Source organism: Leuciscus leuciscus (genome assembly GCF_965113295.1).
Source record: "Leuciscus leuciscus genome assembly, chromosome: 24".
Classification (NCBI taxonomy): Eukaryota; Metazoa; Chordata; class Actinopteri; order Cypriniformes; family Leuciscidae; genus Leuciscus; species Leuciscus leuciscus.
In genome coordinates, this window is record NC_138723.1 from 30561464 (window position 1) to 30584853 (window position 23390).

At 37.0% G+C, this 23390-nt stretch overlaps 1 protein-coding gene across 2 annotated transcripts in view; it reads right to left on the reverse strand.

The window, feature by feature from the left end:
- The window catches only part of sgsm1b (small G protein signaling modulator 1b), a 38451-nt gene that overhangs the window by 11050 nt on the left and 4011 nt on the right, over positions 1-23390 (reverse strand). For both annotated transcript variants that reach the window (XR_014202507.1, XM_082158612.1), the window contains exons 4-18: positions 19332-19494; positions 18419-18571; positions 18028-18095; positions 15810-15952; positions 14496-14627; positions 13786-13910; positions 13634-13701; positions 12634-12797; positions 12429-12555; positions 7031-7157; positions 6360-6424; positions 6136-6281; positions 4640-4768; positions 2556-2726; positions 2397-2468 (exon numbers count right to left, since the gene is read on the reverse strand). Coding sequence is in view for 1 of the 2 variants with exons in the window: in XM_082158612.1 (XP_082014738.1) it covers positions 2397-2468; positions 2556-2726; positions 4640-4768; positions 6136-6281; positions 6360-6424; positions 7031-7157; positions 12429-12555; positions 12634-12797; positions 13634-13701; positions 13786-13910; positions 14496-14627; positions 15810-15952; positions 18028-18095; positions 18419-18571; positions 19332-19494 (1853 nt within the window). In the remaining variant the exon portion in view is untranslated. The remainder of the gene's footprint in view (positions 1-2396; positions 2469-2555; positions 2727-4639; positions 4769-6135; positions 6282-6359; positions 6425-7030; positions 7158-12428; positions 12556-12633; positions 12798-13633; positions 13702-13785; positions 13911-14495; positions 14628-15809; positions 15953-18027; positions 18096-18418; positions 18572-19331; positions 19495-23390) is intronic.

Genomic DNA, 23390 nt, shown 5'->3' on the forward strand with positions numbered 1-23390 from the left:
CCGCCGATACCGACAGCCGATTATACAGAACGATATCGACTGATAGCCGATTATTCAGAACGATATTGAATTTTTTTTTTTTATTAAATTCTTTATATATTAATTTTTATAATCTCTAAATATTTTTTTATTACTGTTTTTTTTAAACTTAAAATTAAACTTTTTATTTCAAAAGTCCGAGATCTCAAACATTTCTTACCAAAATTTAAAGCTCAAATGATTGAGGCTGCTTTCCATTCAATTTATATCTGTTCACACTGAATGTCACATTTGAGACTGATTTATTTCTCCTTTTTTAAGAAGAACCATCTGAGACTAAGTTGAAACTTAAAGCTACACTGTGTAACTTAGCAAAAAAGATTCTTAGATTCTTAGCAAAAAACACTTTGTTCTATCAAAAGTATATGTGCTCATTCATGTGTAATTACTTCCACCAACCAATAAAGTATTCTCGTAAGCGTAGAATCTGCCATTTATAATACATACGAGCGAGTCACTCGAATGGCGGCAGCCATGTTGCGCCTCCATCTTGAAACTACATTAGCCAAAGAGGGACATACCTGGAAATTCAAGCTTCGCCTTTCGCGCTTTACACTCAGTGACACAGAGACGAATGCGAGGGGGAGATTACTCACGACTGCCGGCAGATTTGAAAGATTGCTGATGGAGGATCACGCCTGTTCTCGAGGACATATAACAAAGTCGCCAAGAAAGAGAGAATTAAAACGTCAACGCGACAGGCAAATCAGCAAGACCAAAGTCAATACTGGAGTTACTTTTCCCAGATGGAAAGAGCTCATGAGGAGCAAAGATTTTAAAACGGACGCCGAGGTTGCCTGCTTTCTCCTCGACAGGTAATCCAGCCTATTTGTGTCAATTCGAAGTTTTATAGTTGCTTGTCTAACCATAGCATGGCTGTGCATAACGCCAGAACGACCTCTAGTAGAACTTGCGTTACTTTTCCTCGCGTCAATGGTGAAAAAGTATTGTTTACCTTGTAAAATAAATCTGTGCTGCGACGGATCACAGGTGATAGTTTTAAAGGCGCAATTGGACGAAGTCGAACTGGAAGCCATGTTAGTCTTGGAATAATACGGCCACCGTAGGAGTTAAAACGCCCTCGGAATTTAAAGGAACAGAAACTAATGTTCACTGGGTAGTCATATACAATTTCACCGCTAGATGGGGGGAAAATATCACACAGTGTAGCTTTAAAGCACAAAAAAAAACAAAAAAACGTCCTCTGAGCAATAACACCGTCTTCTGTAACAGGTTAATCGTAGGGGTGTAACGATACCCTCATATCACGATACTGAACTCACCATACCATATTATTGTGATACTTGGTAAAAGGTTAAGAAAAATGTACTGTTGATTTCAAATGCTAAATTTGATATTACATTGTGTGTGTAAATGAATAGGCTTGGACTTGGTGCTGAAACCCAATGCACTATAGAAACACCAGAATATCAATATTCATGATTCTGAAGCTGAAAATAATGTAGGCCATTTTTTACTGGTAACATCAGACATTTGGCATTATCAGGACCCACAAATATTCCCCCATTGCATTATTATACATTATATATAGCAGTTTAATGTAGTACTGACACTAAAACTTGAATTTTTCTTCTCTCACACAGAACTACACACAATACAGAATTTTATGGAAGCATATGGGTAGCAATATTATGCAAAATGACAATGCATGTCTGTATTTAAATTGAAATTTTCCATGACATTTGTGCAACGTTGGTGCAAAATGATAATTCAATTATATAATTTACATTTGTCATTTCATGCACTAGTTTTAATATGTAAATTTAATACATATTTTAATGCATCATAAGTTGCAAAATTAAAATGTACTACAGAAATGATTAGATATGTTTAATATGTTCAAGCAAAAACTGTAGCAAAATTATCATTTAAATGTTATTTTTCTTAATTGCATTTACACTCACAGTTAAGACACTTGCGATTGCACGTTCATTAAATGTCCAGCAATGAATGTAGCAAAATTCAATGTGCAAATTGAGAATGCATTCCGAGCCGAACACGTCCCGCCCCATAAACATTTACATATTTAAACTAGTGTATGAATTGGAAAATGCAAATTATATAATTGATTTTTCATTTTGCACCAACTTTGCACAAATGTAATGGAAAATGTAAATGTAAATATAGATTGTCATTTTGCATATTACATTTCAAATTGGATATTGCTACCCATATGCTTTCCATAGATTTTTACTATCCACGTTGTTGGATGGTAAATTGGGATAATTGGATAGTAAATGCAAAATATTGTTGCATTTTTGTATTGCGATATATTGTGACACGATATATTGTTAGACCCCTAGTTAATCGTGGTGTTTAATGCGATGCCGTCTCACCCGAGTGCTGCTGTTGGAGTCGCTGTGTGATCCGGCGTGACTCTGTTTATCGGAGCCGCTGCTCTGAGACGACTGGAGAGAGAGAGAAACACAGTAAATCTGCATGCAAACATCACTGTGCATCTGATATGCGTAGGCGACTCGAGCGTAAACACATACATCCGTGCTGATGGTGGAGTCCTGGCGGGATCCGCTGTCCACGTTGGCGCCCGACGCGCATTTGGCCAGAGCGACGGCGTGTTGTTCCTTCTCTCGCTGGCGCACGATGGCTTCACATCCCAACCACTCGCTCATGGTCTGCTCGTAACACGCTCTAATCTGCTCGTCCACCTAGAGAGAGGATTATAGGGCTGTCAATTAAAATTCGATAAAACATTTTTTTTTTTAAACTGCAGGGAATTTGATTGGATGGTTGTGGTTTGCTATTGGCTGATCTCATGTGAGTGACAGGTTGCCCCGCCCTCGTCATCAGAGAAGAGAAAAGATGCTGCAAGAGGAAGTTTTTCTGATTCAAGATTACCAGGTAGGGCTGTCAAATAAAAATGCAAATTTTTAAATATTCGTCGTATTTAAAAACAAAAAAACTGCACATTCTAATTTTTGGTGGGTCAAGAGTCGCGTGAGACATGATGATGACGTAACTGACGTGGTTTATGGCCCTGTCCCAAATGGCACACTCCGGACTTGTGGACTTCCTCAGAGTCCACACTTTGGTGACATCATGTAGTGCACACCTATAGGGCTCTTGGCGTGAGTCCACGAGGGTGCATTGAGAGGTATTTTTGGGACAGACTCGATCGTCACGCCGGAAATAACGGTCTGGTTGTCGTTGGACAGAAGAAATCACATTTTTGCGCTTCGACGTCTCATCTCCATGTCCACTACACAGCCTAATCTTACAGTTCTTTATATTGTGCATGCCACCTGGGCATTAGACAAAATATACATCATGCTTATTTAAATGATGTATACAGTTGTACATAATAATACATAATGTTCCATTTGAACTAAGATTACAATTTTAACACATAATGAAAATGTGCATGAGTTTCAGATGAATTTACAGGTTTCAATAATCATACTATGTTTACATATGACTCAGTAAAGCCCTGACATTCGGTTCTATTTATTTAATGAATCATAATGTGATCGTATTATCCAACGCACTATTATTATGTCTGAGACATCAACCACTGCTCGATGACCATAATGTTTGTATAAACTGTAGGTAACAACTGGTAAAATGTACATCTAGGTCATAAAAAACGTAATATTTTCTTCTCAGCCATGTCAACAATTATCAGTGAGCGAAATCTCCTCCCATCCATTGTCTGATTGGCCTTTCGCAAGGACTCCTGGGTAGATAAAGTGTGTGGAGCCTGCATCTATGCGGGCTTCGTGGAAGACCGCTTCAAGGGTACAAAAGGGGCGCTGCTGAGCACACTTCAGAGCGTTACAATGCTGAATGGGACGGACTCGTAGACTCGGCGAGCACGCGCAATTTAAGTCCACGAGACCGAAAGTCCGCATGAAGTGCGCCATTTGGGACAGGGCCAATGTTTGTTAGCTTCTCCAGTGTACAGCGCTGCGGCTGCGTTGCTAATTTGAAAAATGGCGGGAAAAGGCATGCAGATGAAAACCCTCTCAGATTGTGGGAAAAATCATGCAACGACACACTTGCCCAAACCTACACATCGGTCAGAGCTGAGCGTGTGTTTTCATCAGCTGAGACACTGTCAACAGAAGCGCTCAGCACTCGCTCAGATCAAGATGAGCATCTGGTGTTTCTGATGAACTATATGTAGATGTAGTGAGTAGAAGTGTGTTTCTGAAGGCCAGTTTACTATTTAGTGTTCATGTAGTTCATTACGCGTCTGTTGAAGAGTGTTTTCTCAGGTTACTGATGCACAAACACAGTTTATGCACTATTGTAACCTAATTTTCCATGCATGCACATTTTAAAAAGTGAATGTCATGTCATTTAATTTAAATATGCGATGCTTGATTTGGTTTATATTTGCTTTTTGCGCTCGCTTGCGCCCTCTTGTGGGCAAAGGAGACTACAGTACTTTTTTTCTCTTAAAATTAAGTAATGCCTTTAGAATTCGAAAATAATTTGAATTTTGCTAATATTTAACAAAGACATTCGAATTGAGCTTTTCAGCCATTTTGACAGCCCTACAGCACGGTTCTGCTGCTTCTGCTCTGGTCTCGTTCTGCCGATCAGAGTCACGTTCGCTCACCTCTTTGCGTTCGTCGAGGCTCATGGTGAAGTGATAGTGGCCTAAGAGAAACGGCCAGACCTCTTTACGCAGAGACGGATCCACGCCTCCATAATACACCAGCCGAAGAAGTTCCTCCTCCTCGTACGCCTGCACAGCATCATTAAGATACTATTATAGTTCTTGTTAATATTTGACATGTTTTTTTGGTAACACTTTACAATAAGACTTAACATGAACTAACAATGAACTACTTCTACAGTATTTACTAATCTTAAGTTTTTAAAACATTTTAAAAACAAATTAGACTTTTTATTATTTTATTTATGCTTCTATTTTCCAGTTTCACTTTAATTTTAAAAGGGTCCAGTTATTATGGAAGCTTGTTTCCGCCACAGAATAAAAAAGGTTATAAAGTCAGAATTGCGTGATATAAACTTGCAATTGCGAAGTCAGAATTGTGACTTTATATCTCGCAGAAGATGCAAACTCGCAATTCCGAGAAATAAAGTCAGAATTGCGAGATATAAACTCGTAATTGTGGGATAAAATGTCGCAATTATCTTTTAAAATGTTTTATTCTGTGGTGGAAATTTCCACAAATTATGTTTTTTGCACATGTTTATCTTTCTTTAGTGTATGATGTTGCTGTTTGAGCATGAAGTTATTCTCTATATCCGTCATGATCACCAGTGAGAGTGCTCATCATTACCACCAGAGGGCGCTCCACCCCGTCATTCCCTCATGAAACTACATTTCCCATAACTCACTGCCTGGACTCATCATCCCTGACTGCATCCACCTGTGTCAGTCTCAGCCTATTTAAACCATGTACACTCATTCATTCCCTGCGAAGTCTTGTTTAGTGTAACACTGCGTTTCCACTGTTTTCCATGTTCCTGGTTTTCCCGTTCCTGTCTCGCCCTCTGGATTTGGTTGTTTGATTGGACTGATTTACTGTGCTCTGACCTTCTGCCTGTCGTTTACTACGATTGTGGATTACCCTTTCATTAAAACACTGCAATTGCATTGCAATTGTCTCAGAGCAGTTCGTGACAATCTCAGTGTCAGTGTTTCTGAACGCCTGAAACGCCTCCATTGTAGTCTCGAGTTTCTTCCAGGAACGAACACGTCACAATATTCCTCATTTAAATAATTAATAAGCAGAATAAAGGGGCGGGGCCTGGTTGAGTTAGTTAGTAGTGTGTTAAACTGGTGGTTATGGTAAGGGGCGGGACATTTCCCAAACACACTCGACTCGAAACGCTCGACCAATCACAACACTCTGATCCAGCCGACCAATCAGAGCACAGTGTGCTTTTCAGAAGGAGGGGCTTCATAGAGACAGGAACTAAACAGAGCGTTACTGACAGACTGGGAAAAGAGGAGCTGCAACAATGGACGATATGGGGAATATATGGTTTTACTTAACTATAATAGCCCTACTGTACACAAGATATCAGCTGATTATTATTGAGGCTGTGGAGTAAGTACACTAGATAGTGAAGGTCACATACAGCGCTGTCCTGTAGGAACATCTTCCACACTTCTGCAGACAGACCACCTTTGGCATCATAAGGGATGTCCGTCTCAACAATAGTGGCGTTCACCAGAGCCGACAGGTGCGTGCGGACGGTGGACAGGTGACGGCAGTACGCCAACCCTTGAAGATACACGACAGCTCATGAGAAAGTGCATAAGAGAGTGCGTTACAAAACCATAAATCTCATGCGATACATACAGCCGTAGAAAGCACGGGAAATGATCTGGTGCTTCATGGTCTCACAGAGAAGCTTCAGCGGCGCCCTGTTTCACACAGACATCTGGAGTCAGTCTAAAAACATATTTGTGACCCTTAACCACAAATCCAGTCACATGGGTCCATATGATGACATTTAGATTTATACATCATCTGAAAGCTGAATAAATAACCTGGAAATCTGGAATCTGAGGGTGCAAAAAAATCTAAACATTGAGAAAATCGCCTTTAAAGTTTATGTTCATGATTGTTCTGCATTCACTCACAAAAATAAATGTTTTATATATTTACGGTTGAAAATGTACAAAATATCTTCTTTGAACATGATCTTTACTTAAAGGTATAGCGGAGGATGTTTTACTTCCTGGTGGGTAACCTATACTATTGGTCCTCCTAATTGTCAATCATTCTGGTGAATCAATCAAACTTTTCAAAAAGTGGAGAGGGCGGGTCTTATCTAAAATTTGGAAAGATCCTCCGCTATACCTTTAATATCCTAATGATTTTTGGCGTAAAAGAAAAATCGATAATTTTGACCCATACAACGTATTGTTGGCTATTGCCACAGATATACCCGTGTGACTCGTGACTGGTTTTGTGGGTCATGTATAGTAGGTTATTTTATATAGCAAACATCACAAATCCAGACTAGCCTGTCGTGGTTGCATCCGTTGGGAAGTCCACCGTCCGACAAGCCGTTCTGCGAACATGAAGAACAAGACGACTTCCTCGGCGTGGGCTGCCACATGTTCACACTCTGGTCGATCAGTTCTGGTGCAACTTTAATATTGAGAATATCAATTAGCATCATATTTACAGGGTTCGTACAAGGTGCTTAAAGTGCTTGACGTACTTGAATTTGACTTTTTGAAATTTAAAAGCCATGAAAACAGCCATTTATATGAAACGGTACTTGAAATTATTGAAAGACAATGGGCCCTATCTTGCACCCAGCGCAAGTGACTTTGTACACCGACGCATGTATCATTCCTATTTTGCACCCGCGCAAAGCGGACTTTTCCCTCCACAGAAGCACGTCGGTAAGTTAGGAAATACACTTGCGCTCCCGGGGGCGGTTCAGCGCAAAGAGGAGGCGTGTTCCGGCGCAAACGTTCATTCATGCTATTTTGCAGGTTTAGAAAACAATTGCGCCACTAACCAGGAAAAAATAGTTTAAAGTCAGTGGTATGGAAGTAAAATAATGTCAAATGTTTTTGAAATAAAAAGCCTGTTGAATTGCATTACTTGAAAAAAATAGGCATTGCATTAACCATGCTTGCATTTTAATGCATTGTATTTTTAGGGCTTGCATTTTTATGGGCTGAAATTCAACATGGTTGAACATTTAAGCTGTGAATATTTCAATTAAAAACATTTCAAACACCTTTTCATTATTAAAAATTCAATAATCCATATTCACCTTTCATATTTCACTTCCAAAAAATTCAAACTGTTTAAAAATACAACCAATAATATTCAACAGGCAATTTTCGGTCCATTTTATTTCGCTTTGCAAATTCGCTTCCACAAATTCAGTGGTTCAAATTCGACAGTAAATTCAACATTGACGTCCAGGAACTGCAGGAAAAGCAGTAGATTGCCGAGCATACTCTCCATCTGCTGTTAGTCGACCTCACCAGCAGGAGGTGCAAAAGCGCTTGTTGTTGACGAAGACCAGCAAAATTAGAGCAAGTCATTCATTCATAAAACTCATTTACAGCAATGTAAGTGTATTTGTGATTATTATGACGGCTGTTTTATGTTAAATTCAGTGCCTTCACGGTTACTTTTCCTGTGTAGCCTACATGCATCTTTCTCTACCGTGAACGAGATTATAATGTTATTCCCCGATGCGGATATACAGATCCAATGTTACATTTTTTAGGTTGACATATTTCTCTTGGTTGTTTAGTTGCCTTAACTTTATATTGTGGCGATGTGCTGCATGTAGGGTTTCCCTCAATATTTCCCCTGCTGGACATATACAACGCTTAACGTAGCTTAATGGACTACAGTGATGTAAAAGACCAAACTCGCAGGCAAGCAGATGGACTCAGAATAACGCGCAAAGTTTAATGCTGAGCGTTTCCCAGCGATAGACTGGCATAAAGATGGCTTGATGTTGGACATTCGCACATTTAGGGACCGTCTCTAAAGTGTATACGACTTTGGTATACACGTTTCTAACTCCGATAGCATTTTAATAGAACGACTTACAGTCATAAAACCAACTGTAAAGTGTTCATGTAGTGTCAGGCATAATGCGCACCCTTTGGATTTTTGATATTTATTCAAAACGTGTATGCCAATGTTGTATGCAACTTTAGAGACGGTCCCTAAATGTGCGAATGTCCAATGTCAAGCCAATTTTACATTTAGTCATTTAGCAGACGCTTTTATCCAAAGCGATTTACAGTTAAACTATAACAATAGGACAACAATATGCAAGTGCTATGACAGTTTAAGCTAATGCAATACACGTAGGCATAGGCCTACTATATATATATATATATATATATATATATATATATATATATATATATATATATATATATATATATATATATATATATATATATATATATATATAGAGAGAGAGAGAGAGAGAGAGAGAGAGAGAAAATAGAATAGAATAGAATAGAAGAGAAAGTGTTAGTATTAATTGATCAAACTTGTGTTTTATGCCAGTAAACGCTCAGCATGAAACTTTGCGCGTTAAATTCATATTCTGAGTCCATCTGCTTGCCTGTAGCCTATATAGTAGGCCTAGCCTACAGCCTACTTCCCCAATAAGGTGCAAGATTGGTCTTTCATATCACTGTATTAGTCCAGCTAGCGTTTTGTCCCAACGGAAGGGGAATCCTTGAGTATGAGGTATTGAGGGAAACCGATTATAATCCCTTTCATGGTAGAGAAAGCTGATGACATGTAGGCTACAGGGAAAGTAACAATGAAGTTATTGAATGAAACATAAACACAGCTTTTGTGTGTTTATCATCTTTTCCGCATATACTGACACAGATAATCATTTTCATTTTATGAATGAATGAATGTCTTCGTCAACAACAAGCACTTTTGCACCTCCTGCTGGTGAGGTCGACTAACAGCAGATGGAGAGTATGCTCGGCAATCTACTGCTTTTCCTGCAGTTCCTGGACGTCAATGTTGAATTTACTGTCGAATTTGAACCACTGAATTTGTGGAAGCGAATTTGCAAAGCGAAATAAAATGGACCGAAAATTGCCTGTTGAATATTATTGGTTGTATTTTTAAACAGTTTGAATTTTTTGGATGTGAAATATGAAAGGTGAATATGGATTATTGAATTTTTAATAATGAAAAGGTGTTTGAAATGTTTTTAATTGAAATATTCACAGCTTAAATATTCAACCATGTTGAATTTCAGCCCATAAAAATGCAAGCCCTAAAAATACAATGCATTAAAATGCAAGCATGGTTAATGCAATGCCTATTTTCTTTCAAGTAATGCAATTCAACAGGCTTTTTATTTCAAAAACATTTGACATTATTTTACTTCCATACAGTGGCGCGTTGCGCATGTTATTCATATGCTATTTTAAGGGCGCATGCTTGGCCATAATCAATGTAGCGTGTGCACAACGCACATAGCCTACACTTTGATTCTCTCATCTACACAGAAGCAGCAGTTTTCATTTTTGAATACATTATTACGATAGATAGATAGATAGATAGATAGATAGATAGATAGACTATTTATTATAAAAGCATACATCTAGCTTACACATTTACCCAAATTATCATACGCCTGTTTAACCGAAGTTAATTTGGGTGGGTTTTTCCATTTCAATGTAACTTCTCTCTTTTACGGCCGTGACGAGAGCGTTGCTCTCCTCGGCTGTGAACCGCTCCTGGCGTGCGTCTGGCAAATCCGCCGTTTCAATAGCAATCCGCTATGGAAAAAGCGCATCTGCTCTTAAAGGGAATGTGAGATGACGCTCTGATTGGTTTATTTCACGTTACGCCCAAACCACACCTATGAATAATGAAGCTACTTCAGACCAACCCATTTTAGATTTGCGCCTGGCGCAATAGTCATTTATCCCGCCGGGAAAATAGCAACAGCGCCGAGACCCGCCCACAAAGTTACTTGCGCTTTGACACTTGCGTTTCAGATCGTTAAAATAGGGCCCATAATATGTGAAATTAGTGTTTAATTTTATAGATAAAGAGCCATTTTGCATGGCTATGAGTGAGATATTGCTCATATAAATATCCAAGTATATGATACAGTTTGAAAAGTCCTAGAATTTCATTTTACAGTATCAGTACGAACCCTGTATTTAAGACCATCATTACCAGTGTGAAAAATGCCAATCCTGCTTCAGACATTAGTCAGATGTAGAAAATAAATAAAATAAAAATGTACAGTATCCAATAAGAAATGCAGTATGAATGTGTTTATCATAAACACACAAGGAAAGTTTTACTTTTCTTTATATTGTCTTCATTTTTATCTCATACCATTAAAACGAGCCACTTTCACAGTATGAAATTAATATGGATATATGTGCAGGGTTATTATAATTAACTAAAACTAATGGTATTTAAAACATTTCTGTTAATTGAAATGAAGCTAAAATATAAAATATAAATATTAGTTGAAAAACTTGAACTAAACAAAAATTGGAAATGTTGAAAAGTTGAAGCATTGACATTATTGACTGGACATAAATAAAACAGTCTAAAACTGTCATAATAATGAATTAAACTTAAATGGCAATATTAAAATAATAAAATGAATTTCTAAAAATTAAACTAAAATGAACATGAATACTAAAAATATGAAGTAAAGCCAATTCAAAATATTCATGAAATAAAAATAGTACAAACACTATATTTATGACAAGATGTATACAAATCTACTATTGGCAGTTCTAGCCATTTTAAAATATTGATCAAATGTGCATAATTTATTACATTAGAGTCTGAAGAGGTGCTTGATGTGTTTGGAGCGATATACAAATATCTTTACACAAATATCTACTGTTTGCCTTATATTGTTTACGTTTATTATGTTATTTGTTTCTTATGTTCAAGGCAAATTAAAAACACTATGTTTTGTGGCCAGTAGATGCCGCTGATCCTGATGGGAATCTGTATAAACAGGTCAAACTAGGTTATAATTAAAACATTTTGTACCATTTCAAATTATTTGTTAGTTCTGTTTGTTATTTTGCAAACCCTCTAAACTCAGTTTCAGTTTTGTTTTAGTCTATCAGTATATTTTATACTTCTATTTATAATAACCCTCTTGTTGGTTCTCACGTAGCAGTATTTCAATGAAATGAATGAACTATATTATAGTTTGTATTTTTAGGGGATTTTATGGCACTTTATTTTATTTATAAAATAGTTATGATCCATTTATTACCGATCATTTACTGTCGTAAATTTAGAATGCTTTGGAGGAACAGACTGAAGTTTGAGCTCTTTTTAAAGAAGACACTTAAAAAAAAAAAAGTTATTATGCATAAAAAAGCATTAAAAAATTAACATTTTATATGAAATATATATTTTCCAAAACACATTTTACTCTAAAACTGTGAGAAAATGAAAGCTGTAAATCTAATTTGAGGTTGATATCTCAAAAAATGAGCTTTCAGTGGGGCGCAGTACTAAACGCGTCCACTAGGTGCAATTCATCTCCCATTCGTTTCCAACGCGTTAAGTGTGACTGTTTTTTCAGGAAAATTTTCGATCAAAAAATGAACGAATTAGTGTGTTAAGAATAGAAACAACACATGGAAAATTCATATGCCTATATTTTACACTCGATTTTTACATTCTGTGCTGTTTTATGCAAAAATGCTGCTATAATGCTATTGAGTCCAGACTCAAAATAATCAAAAACTGAAAATATTTTGTTACCATTTTTTTTTTTTTTTTAAGCAATGCAGGAAAGTGTCAGTTCAGTTTAATTAAAAAGTTTTAAGTTATTTTTTCATTCACTATAATCTCGCTTGTGAACAGCCTTAATGAAACACCAACATCACTGTGATGTTAACTTACCGAACTCCTGACTGCCTGGATATATAATCCGAAACACATAATCCGTGGCCTCATCTTCATCTTTGTCCGAGAATGACTCGCAGGATCCATGTGGACTCCTTTTACGCAGTTTTGGGAACACTTTTCCCTGGGGAATGACCACAAAAAGGTCTGCAAAACAAAACGTTTCTTATTCACACTGCTGAAGAATGAGTTTTGGGCGTACCTTTCCTCTTTGGGACCACAGAGGAGGATCTAACTGGCCATGAGGAAGGAGGCCCGTTTCCAGACACGTGAGGAACTGGAGAATGTGGCCTCCTTTTGGGAACCGAAACGGAGGTCTTTGGATCCCGTCTTGGCTGACCAGAACCACAGTACCACCACTGTCCACTGAACACAAGCAGATTCGGACAAACCTTTAATATTCCTTTAACCCTGTATAGATACTGTATCATATTTGATATGCACATTTCTAAATTATCGACATGATCAGAACTTTGAAAATCATGTCGCACACAATCTAATACAGTCCTTCTGATCGAGAGTTTAGACTTTACCTTTATTAAGTTTAGTATAATTGTACAAATATCCATCTTCAGCTCGTTTACTGGTTTTTATAAAGTAAATGTAAGAATAACTTTGATATTGTTAGTAATATTTCAAGATGGAGACTAAAGATACTTGAGATTATCCACGCATCAGTTTCAGAAATGATCATCAGGCTTTTGAGGAAGGTTTATTTGTCCATCTCTCAATCATCATTATGTTTTAAAAGCTTTAATCATAAAACTAAGCATTTAAATATCAACTTACTAAGACATTATTGTGCAGATATTGATATCTATATGCATTTTATGTCAGTATCTGCTGTACTGTTATAAATTTCTCATTGATTTACATTACAGTCATCAGACTTTCATCCCTTTTTGACCATAAAAATATCCAAATTTGCACACAATTGCATCTTTTTGCTCATTTTGAGTCTCTGAAAATAATTTAGCTGTTTTTTCCCCTCCATATTCTCACTATATCATACTAAATGAGCCATAAAAGCCTGATGGATCAATTATGATACTCCACAAAAAACAAATGCAAACTGTCTAAATATTTCATGCAATTATTTTGTCTAAATGTTCAATAAACTGATTAATAATAAAAAAAATATATATTTTTCTGAGTGTTATTGGCGTTACAGTGTTAAAGATGCTCAGCATTGATATATTCACCATGCTGATGACAGTGCAAATAGACGATCTCCTCTAGACGAATGGACATCGCAAAATCCCAATACACACTATGGGAGAAAATAAAGAGACACCAGTGTTGACTTCAAAATCATTTACACAGCCACACAGTCGACGGCACAATCATAACGCACCTTTTCTCATAATCAAACTCCCCCACGTTTCCATTCATCAGCTGGTTCGGTGTCCATTTCAGTGTCATAAGGTCCGCCGTCTGATGTAGAGAGAGGTATCCTGGGATAGATTCAGTGTCGTCTGTCTAAAAGACCAGAGACGATATATTGCCATTCTTTATTTTAAAGGTGCAGCGTGTGATTTTTAGCAGCATCTAGTGGTGAGATTGCGAATTGCACCCAACAGAAGTTACGTAGGCCGACAGGAAGTGATGTCGTCGTCTGAGACAGTTAAACAATGAGGTTTCTTTACAAAGATAAATTAAGAAATTAGGTTTACTTAATTATTCAGTAAAATGATATGTTATTGTGAATATTATTGTAACTTGTTCATCATTGTGTCAGTGTTTTATTCGCTGACTTTAGCTATAGCTTCTTTACATGAAGAACAACATAGTGACGAAACGCGTTTGTCCGTTTAGGGCCACCGTAGAAACATGTCGATGTAAGGCGACCCGCGGTGTGTGTAGAGAGAAATGCTCATTCTAAGCTAATAAAAACATAACGGTTCATTAAGTAAGGTCTTAATACACCACTGAACACATAGATGTGGATATGATATTGCATTTCTGTCAACAGATCCTCCTGAATATCACACACTGCACCTTTAAAACGCCGTATCACTACAGTATCGTCACACACGTCAAAGTGATATTTGACAGCTGACGTACCGGCTGCACGAGGACATTGTTCTTCCCGAAGAGCAGCGTGGCTCTGGAGTTCTGATGAAGAGACTGGACGTAATCGCGAGCCCAGAGAGAAGGCCTGTCGTCCATACTGCCGCTCGACTGCCTCTTCTGAATCTACACACACACACACACACAGACGGAGATCAGGGTTCACTTCATCGCTTTACCCTCTATTAGCATTCGAGATTTTTTTCTTTTTATTCGAATTTTACATATGCAACTAACAAATAAAAAAGGAAAGCATAGCAAGCTAGATAGATGACAGATAGATAGACTGACTGACAGATAGATAGAAGATAAATAGATAGATAGATAGATAGATAGATAGATAGATAGTAGATAGATAGATAGAAGATAGATAGATAGATAGATAGTAGATAGATAGATAGTAGATAGATAGTAGATAGATAGATAGATAGATAGATAGATAGATAGTAGATAGATAGTAGATAGATAGATAGATAGATAGTAGATAGAAGATAGATAGTAGATAGATAGATAGATAGTAGATAGATAGATAGTAGATAGATAGATAGATAGTAGATAGATAGATAGAAGATAGATAGATAGTAGATAGATAGAAGATAAATAGATAGATAGATAGATAGTAGATAGATAGATAGTAGATAGAAGATAGATAGATAGATAGATAGTAGATAGATAGATAGAAGATAGATAGATAGATAGATAGAAGATAAATAGATAGATAGATAGATAGTAGATAGATAGATATATAGATAGTAGATAGATAGATAGAAGATAGATAGATAGTAGATCTATAGAAGATAAATAGATAGATAGATAGATAGTAGATAGATAGATAGATAGATAGTAGATAGATAGATAGTAGATAGATAGATAGATAGATAGATAGATAGATAGTAGATAGATAGATAGTAGATAGATAGATAGATAGATAGTAGATAGATAGATAGATAGATAGTAGATAGATAGATAGTAGATAGATAGTAGATAGATAGATAGATAGATAGAAGATAAATAGATAGATAGATAGTAGATAGATAGATAGATAGAAGATAGATAGATAGTAGATAGATAGATAGTAGATAGATAGATAGTAGATAGATAGATAAATAGATGGATAGACTGAATGACAGATAGATAGATGATAGATAGATGATAGATAGACAAAACAAGAAATGTAAGTAACCCGGAGAGCACACAGTGAGTCTCAGCACACATTAGAGATATTCTTTGAGCCGATGGTGTGTGAGTCGAGGTCGAGCACTGCATGATCTCACGCTGAACCCAAAGCATGAATGTTGCGAGTCTTACGAGCGCGGGGCGTTTAGTGGGAGAGTCCTGCCGGCAGTGTCCGCTGTGGATGCGGTGTCTCTGCACCAGTTCGTCAGCTGACGGGTCCGTCCAGAAGTGATTGGCCGTCTTGGCTTTCGTGTAATCCAGAGCACACGGACCAACTGAAACAACATCACACACACATCTTTACCTCAGTGCAGCATAATATCTTCTAAATATCATAATCATTTGTTAACAAACAAGTATTCATTACTTCAATGAGCTCATTATATCTGCATTCAATGATTACATTGTTTAAATTAATACATTTTTAGCTAACTGTGATTTTGTATATGTACATTTCTGAAATACATAACTTAGATGTTTCCTCTGATAACAGACTCTAAATTGTAATGTGGACTCATGCAATTTCTGTAAAGCTGCTTTGAAACAATGTGTATTGTGAAATAAATGTGCTATACAAATAAATGTGAATTGAATATCGCAATTATACAAAAATACACAGTAAAAAAAACTGGTTACACTTTATTTTAAGGTGTCATTGTTACAGAGTAATTATATATTTAAATACTGAGTAATATTAATGAACTACATGTACTTACTATAGGGTTAGGGTAGGATTAGGGTTTGGTTGAGGGTTAGTTTCATGTAATTATGCATAATTTACTGTTATTACTATGGTAAGTACATGTTACATGTAACAAGGACATTGTCAAATAAAGTGTTACCAAAAACTACATATAGAAATACACAATTTCTGTATGTAATCAGAACTACATTGTCGTTCAACTATGTAATAGAAATACTATGTAATTAAAAATGTTAAAACTACGTAATAGAAATACATAATTTCTATAAACATAAAATTTCAGTTACTCTTTTCAATAGAGGTTATGCGTGTGACGTCACGTGACTCCAGTTACACACACTGAGTGGCAGAAACACTGAGTGACAGAAACACTGAGTGGCAGAAACACTGAGTGACAGAAACACTGAGTGGCAGAAACACTGAGTGGCAGAAACACTGAGTGGCAGAGACACTGAGTGGCAGAGACACTGAGTGGCAGAGACACTGAGTGGCAGAGACACTGAGTGGCAGAGACACTGAGTGACAGAAACACTGAGTGGCAGAAACACTGAGTGACAGAAACACTGAGTGCAGAAACACTGAGTGGCAGAGACACTGAGTGGCAGAGACACTGAGTGGCAGAGACACTGAGTGGCAGAAACACTGAGTGACAGAAACACTGAGTGACAGAAACACTGAGTGGCAGAAACACTGAGTGACAGAAACACTGAGTGGCAGAAACACTGAGTGACAGAAACACTGAGTGACAGAAACACTGAGTTGCAGAAACACTGAGTGACAGAAACACTGAGTGGCAGAAACACTGAGTGACAGAAACACTGAGTGACAGAAACACTGAGTGACAGAAACACTGAGTTGCAGAAACACTGAGTGACAGAAACACTGAGTGACAGAAACACTGAGTGACAGAAACACTGAGTGGCAGAAACACTGAGTGGCAGAGACACTGAGTGGCAGAAACACTGAGTGGCAGAGACACTGAGTGGCAGAAACACTGAGTGGCAGAAACACTGAGTGGCAGAAACACTAGGCGCATTTCCATTACATTTTTGCGCAAAACTTTTGCGATTTTTTTCTAAATGTCATGTTATATATTGTATTGACAACTCATCAATTAATATTTACCATCGTATATTCTGCTTAATTGGATGATTTTAAATAAACACTGGCAGGAAACTACACAAGTTTTAGTGCTGGACGATATGATGATATATATAACATTGATAAAAGTGATCACATGGATTTAGACCCATATTATATTTATATAAAGCGTTCACAGGCAAATGTGCTTTATGTATTTCCCCGGCGTTGAAATCAGGCTCATATAAATGTCAGGAAACACGATTCCTGCTTCATGTCAATATCCATGATCACTGGATCTGTGGTAAGTTGTAAGGAACACTATATCCAGTCCAACCTTTAGTTTAAACTGATAATCGTGTGTTTTACTGGCGTTTTCACAGTTTCCTCTATTAACTCCAGTCACTCCGCAGCTCTTCTGCCACTCAGAGTGACGTCAGTGCATAACCTCTATAAGGTCCCGCTTGTTAACATTAGGTCAAACATTAACTAACTAACCTAAACCAACAATAAAAACATCGCAATATACAAATTCTTGAACATATTTAAAAATATCAAAGCTGATACCAAGCAGAGATGCGAGGATCGGGCCGTCAACTGGATCTCTCAGGAGCGCTTCTCTTTCATAAAACTTGCTGAAATACAAGTAAAAGTATTAAAAGTGATGGCATTCAGGATCAGAATGCTACTGCACTCTGCATGCTGAGCTAGTCTGTGAATGCTCTGTATGCATGGAATACTCATGGATGTAAGTGTAATTAAGTAACTAGAAGGCTAATATTATTATTTGATCACTGCCTATGAAGCTATAAAATGTGTCCACAAAATTGGACTGCATTTACAAAATTGCCATTTTCATTTGAGGTGATAATTGAATGGCACTTGCTGAGTTAGACATGCAACAAAGCCGTGAAGCATTTTTAAAACATAAATAATATGTCATTAATTCATTCTTCACCTGCTGTTCTCCACCATGTAATGTACGATTTTGTCCAGCATCTTCTCTGTAAGCGCAGTGCGAATCCAGAGGTGTTTGATGGCCAGCGGGGACAGGTTGGGCGGCCTGGGATGTTTTCGGACGATCTCTTGACTCACCTGGCTCTGGTTTTGTCTTGTGTTGGGAAAAGTAAAATAATGCTGAATGAAGTGCACGATTCAACAGTGCACAATTATCATTTGATTTCAAACCAGCAGAAATATTTATATTACTCATTATTTTATAATAATACATATAATTAATTACAATTCATAAAATGATAATAATAAAAAATATATGAATATGTTATAAATAAATACATTTATAAATATAAATAATATAACTTATTAAAATGTATATAATTATTATTGTTGTTAGAAATAATAATATTATTAGCAAGATTATTATTATTATTAATAATTAAACAAATATAATTAAGTACAATTCATGAAATGAAAATAATAATACATTTGTATTTGTATATTATGAAATATAATTATAAAATATATTTATAGTTGTAAAATATAATTGATAAAAATTATAATCTAATCTAAATGATACAAAATAATTATTTAATCTAAATTACAATTATTAGTGTCATTAAAAATAATAATTATTAATATTATTATTATTTATTAAATATATTTTTTATTATTATTATTGTTTCATTTATATAGCACCTTTCTAAAGAAAAGGAACAAAAAACAACATAATTCCAGAAATCTGAGAATTTGACCAAAGCTTAAATAATAATAATATTATATTATTTTTTTAATAAAATAATTAAATTGATAAAATTAATATAATAGAATAAAATGTATAAAATTAATTATATAGTATTATCTTAATAATAATATTTTTTCATTTAAATACCACATTACTTCGAGAAACTCACTTGTTCTCTATGATTTGCTCCAGTTCCTGGACCTTCCTGCACAGTTCGTCCGCTGGTGGAAACATCTTCCCCACCTTCATGAAAAGAGCCGCCAGCTTGTTACTGCGCAGGAATCCGGCGGCGCGGCGCTTCAGCCCATGAAGAACACACGCTTCCACCACACCTGCACAAACCACAAACCACAGATACATCTCGATTCAGTCTGTTTAGTCACAGTGGGCTCTATTTTAAAGATATAAGCACATGGTCTAAAATCCACTAAGAGTCCGAATCCACCTTTGCTAGTTTAACGCCGGGAAAAATGGTCGGCGCTCCCGGTGCATGGTCTAAAAAGGTCGTCCCTATTCTCTTAATGAGTAATGTGTTTCGGGCATAACGTGCAATTAAGTCTCATCTCCCATTCCCTTTAAAAGCCAGTTGCGCTCGTGCCTTGGCGGATTCCCTATTTACATGGCGGAATTTGCAAGCAGAAAAACTTAACGCTTCTCTAGCGAGGAAACGGATCTGACCATCTACGGGACAAAGTGTACGCTCCTTGTGGACCCGCCTATAACGCGCTCTTTAAATCAATAAAAAATACTGCGCCATTGACTTTAGACCAGGTTTTTGTAGGTCAATACAATAGCTCAGTCTACTTCAGTTCCTCAAAATAGAAATGCTCCAACAATGCGCCTGAACACACACTTTGTTCTCAGTTCTCACCCATGGGCAAACAAATGGGCACAAATGCATTCGCTATTTAAACATCGTGGCGCAGGACGTGAAAATGATAACTGCGTCGGGCTGAAACTAGCAAAACACACTTGCGTCGCGCCTGGCGCTGCATTGCACCGGGTGTATGATAGAGCCCTTAGTGTTTATCTGCTCGATTACAGAACGCAGTAATCTGACAGCATCATGAACAGATTGTTAGGTGGAGGTGGTTTGACAGCTCACTGAAGCAAACGGATATGATGTGAGCCATCAGTGATAACCCGAGTAATTAGTGTCCTTTCACCAGCCCACTCACCATACTGACACACCAGATACAACACACTGACGTTCAAGGTGAAATAAGGTTGAGACTAAAATATGCATTTAAAAGGAAAATGCTTTTGTCACATGCATTGGGACCTATTATGCCTTTTTATAAAGTCTTGATGTTGTTTTCAGGCTCTACTAGAACAGGTTTTCCTGCTTGAATGTTGATTATTTTCTCATATTCTCCATTGTTGCAGCTCCTCTCTTCCCAGTCTGTCAGTAACGCTCTGGAGTGTGTTTCCAGTACAACGGCGTAACTCGCTACTTAACTATCGTAGTCCGATGCATGATTGAAGAAATCAAAAAGCTAGTCACGACTGTTTCCCAAAACCATATTGTCGCAAATTGGTCGCATTTTTCCGACAAATTTGGTTAATGATGTCACGCAGGTAGTGGAGTAATAACTACTTTTAATGAACCTGTTTGAGATCGAATTAATGCTAGATGTTTTGCTATAAATTATGAACATGTCATCTGAGGACTTTTTCTAATTTTTCTCAGTTATTTTGCTTTATTTCCAGATTCAATCATTGGCTCGTTCTTACGTACTAGAGCACGTTCACACATGAACACTCTTCAAAAACGGTCCTTTAAATCTTTTGACAAAAGAGTAAATGACATTTTTCTATATTCTAAATAAAAGATATAGATTGTACTGAATGTGAGCTTGCTTATACACAGCAAAATCCCCAGTGTTATATTAAAGGTGCTCTAAGTGATGTTGGGTGACGTCACTTCTTGTTGACGTTCAAAGTATTGTCAAACAAAACGGAGGCTAGCTCGACCCTCCCTCCTCCTCATCCGCGCAGTAACTCCCCAAACCCCACCCCCAAATCCTTCTTGTCGGTTATTGGCTGGAACAGTTTGTTATGTTTCGTGGTCCAGGCTGGGCCAGTTTGTTTTTGTTGCCGTTTGTGGAGCCTGGGCTGTCTACAGAGACCCCGTTTTTTTTACAGTGTGTTCAGGGGACAGGCAGCTAGCGGATCGTGAGGAGATGTTTGCTGTATGTGACAAAAAATGTTTTGGCCTAAAATACGCGTGACATCGCTTATAGCACCTTTAACACTGCTCAGTGTTTATATGAGTCCACACTCAGCCCCTGTCCACACAAACACGGGTATTTTCAAAACCGTAGCTTTTTCTATGCAGTTTGGCCGTTCGTCCACACGCAAACGCAGTATCTGAAACCGAACCTTTTTGAAAACTCCAGCCAGGGTGAAGATTTTCATAAACTCCGGTTGCAATGTTTGTCGTGTAGACGGTGAAACTGGAGATTTTGGCTTGTGATGTCGGAACCAGAACCGGCAATAACCTTTTTTTCCAGGCTTTTGATTGGACAACAGGGCTTTATGGTTAGGCTTATATCGCCACCTGTTGGTTTGGAATAGTCTTGACAGCGCTTCATAGCGTCTTTTTGCGGTTTCATGTGGACGCAAAACATTTTTTAAATGAAGAAGGAAAAATTACTATAAAAATACCCGTGTACGTGTGGACTAGGCCTCAGAAGTTAATGAGATAATTAAGCGATTCATTGAGTGATGATTGACCATTATTGAAGACACCTGATGTTAACAAGCAGAATCACTGAAGGAGAAAATTACAAATTGTAAGTCATCATTATGATGATCATTGTTTGCTTTAGTTGGGCTCTTGACCCTTAAATGATTAACATTAGATTTAGTTTGGCTGCTGTAACTGCCAGATGAACACAGAGAAAAGATGATCAGGGGGTGTTGGCTTGTGTTTTGACATAATCATTTTTTGACCTGAATCACTGAACTCATTTAGAGCCTAATCTCTGAGTTAGGATTACTTTATTGATTATAGCAGCACTGTCCTTATACAGCATAATATTTTTAGCATTTTCAATGTAATCAAAAGGATTTCTTAAAAGTTGTTCCTTTACAAAAAAAACTAAAACTTTAATTTAGACACACAGACATCAAGAATCTGCCTTATCTGTCTTCAATAATGCTCAATCATCACTCAATTAATCACTTAATTATCTCATTAACTTCAACACTGCGGAAGTGTTACGTATAACACTCTTGAGTGTGGACTCATATTAACACTGAGCAGTGTTAATTTAACATTGGGGATTTTGCTGTGTATTGCACAAGAAAATTATTTATTAAGTCCACGAAACTCTGCTTCTAACACACAGGTCGAGAGCTGTCGTTGTAACCACACAACTTTGCGATGCTGTTTGCGAATGTTCGTTGGAACTCTGTTTTCGGGAAACACTGATTCATTGAAATATGCTGATAAAAAAACGGAACTTGCGACCATATTGGCTAACAATGCTTTTGGGAAACACATCCGTTTAGTTCCTGTCTCTATGAAGCCCCTCCTTCTGAAAAGCACACTGTGCTCTGATTGGTCGGCTGGATCAGTGTGTTGTGATTGGTCGAGCGCTTCAAGTGTGTTTGGGAAATGTCCCGCCCCTTACCATAACCGCCAGTTTAACACACTACTAACTAACTCAACCAGGCACCGCCTCTTTATTCTGCATATTAATTATTATAATGAGGAATATTGTGACGTGTTCGTTCCTGGAAGAAACTCAAGACTACAATGGAGGCGTTTCAGGAGTTCAGAAACAGACTTTGTGCTCAAACAGCAACATACACACTAAAGACAGTTGAACGTAAAAAAACACAATAAATCCTCTTTAAAACGGTGTAAATTGATGCAATTTACATTAAGTGAGAGTTGGGCATAGATTGTGCACAATCTCACACATGTTGCCATTTTGATATTTTTCATTGATATTTTAGTGACACTTTACAATAAGGTTCATTAGTTAACATAGTTAATGTATTAACTAACAATTAGCAAAACATTTGTTACTATATTAGTTATCTTTGTTAATGTTAGTTAATAAAAATCCAGCTGTTCATTGTGTGTTCATGTTAGTTCACAGTGCATTAACTAATGTTAACAAATACAACCTTTGATTTTAATAATGTATTAGTAAATGTTGAAATTAATATTAACTAATATTAATAAATGCTGCAGAAGTATTGTTCATTCTTAGTT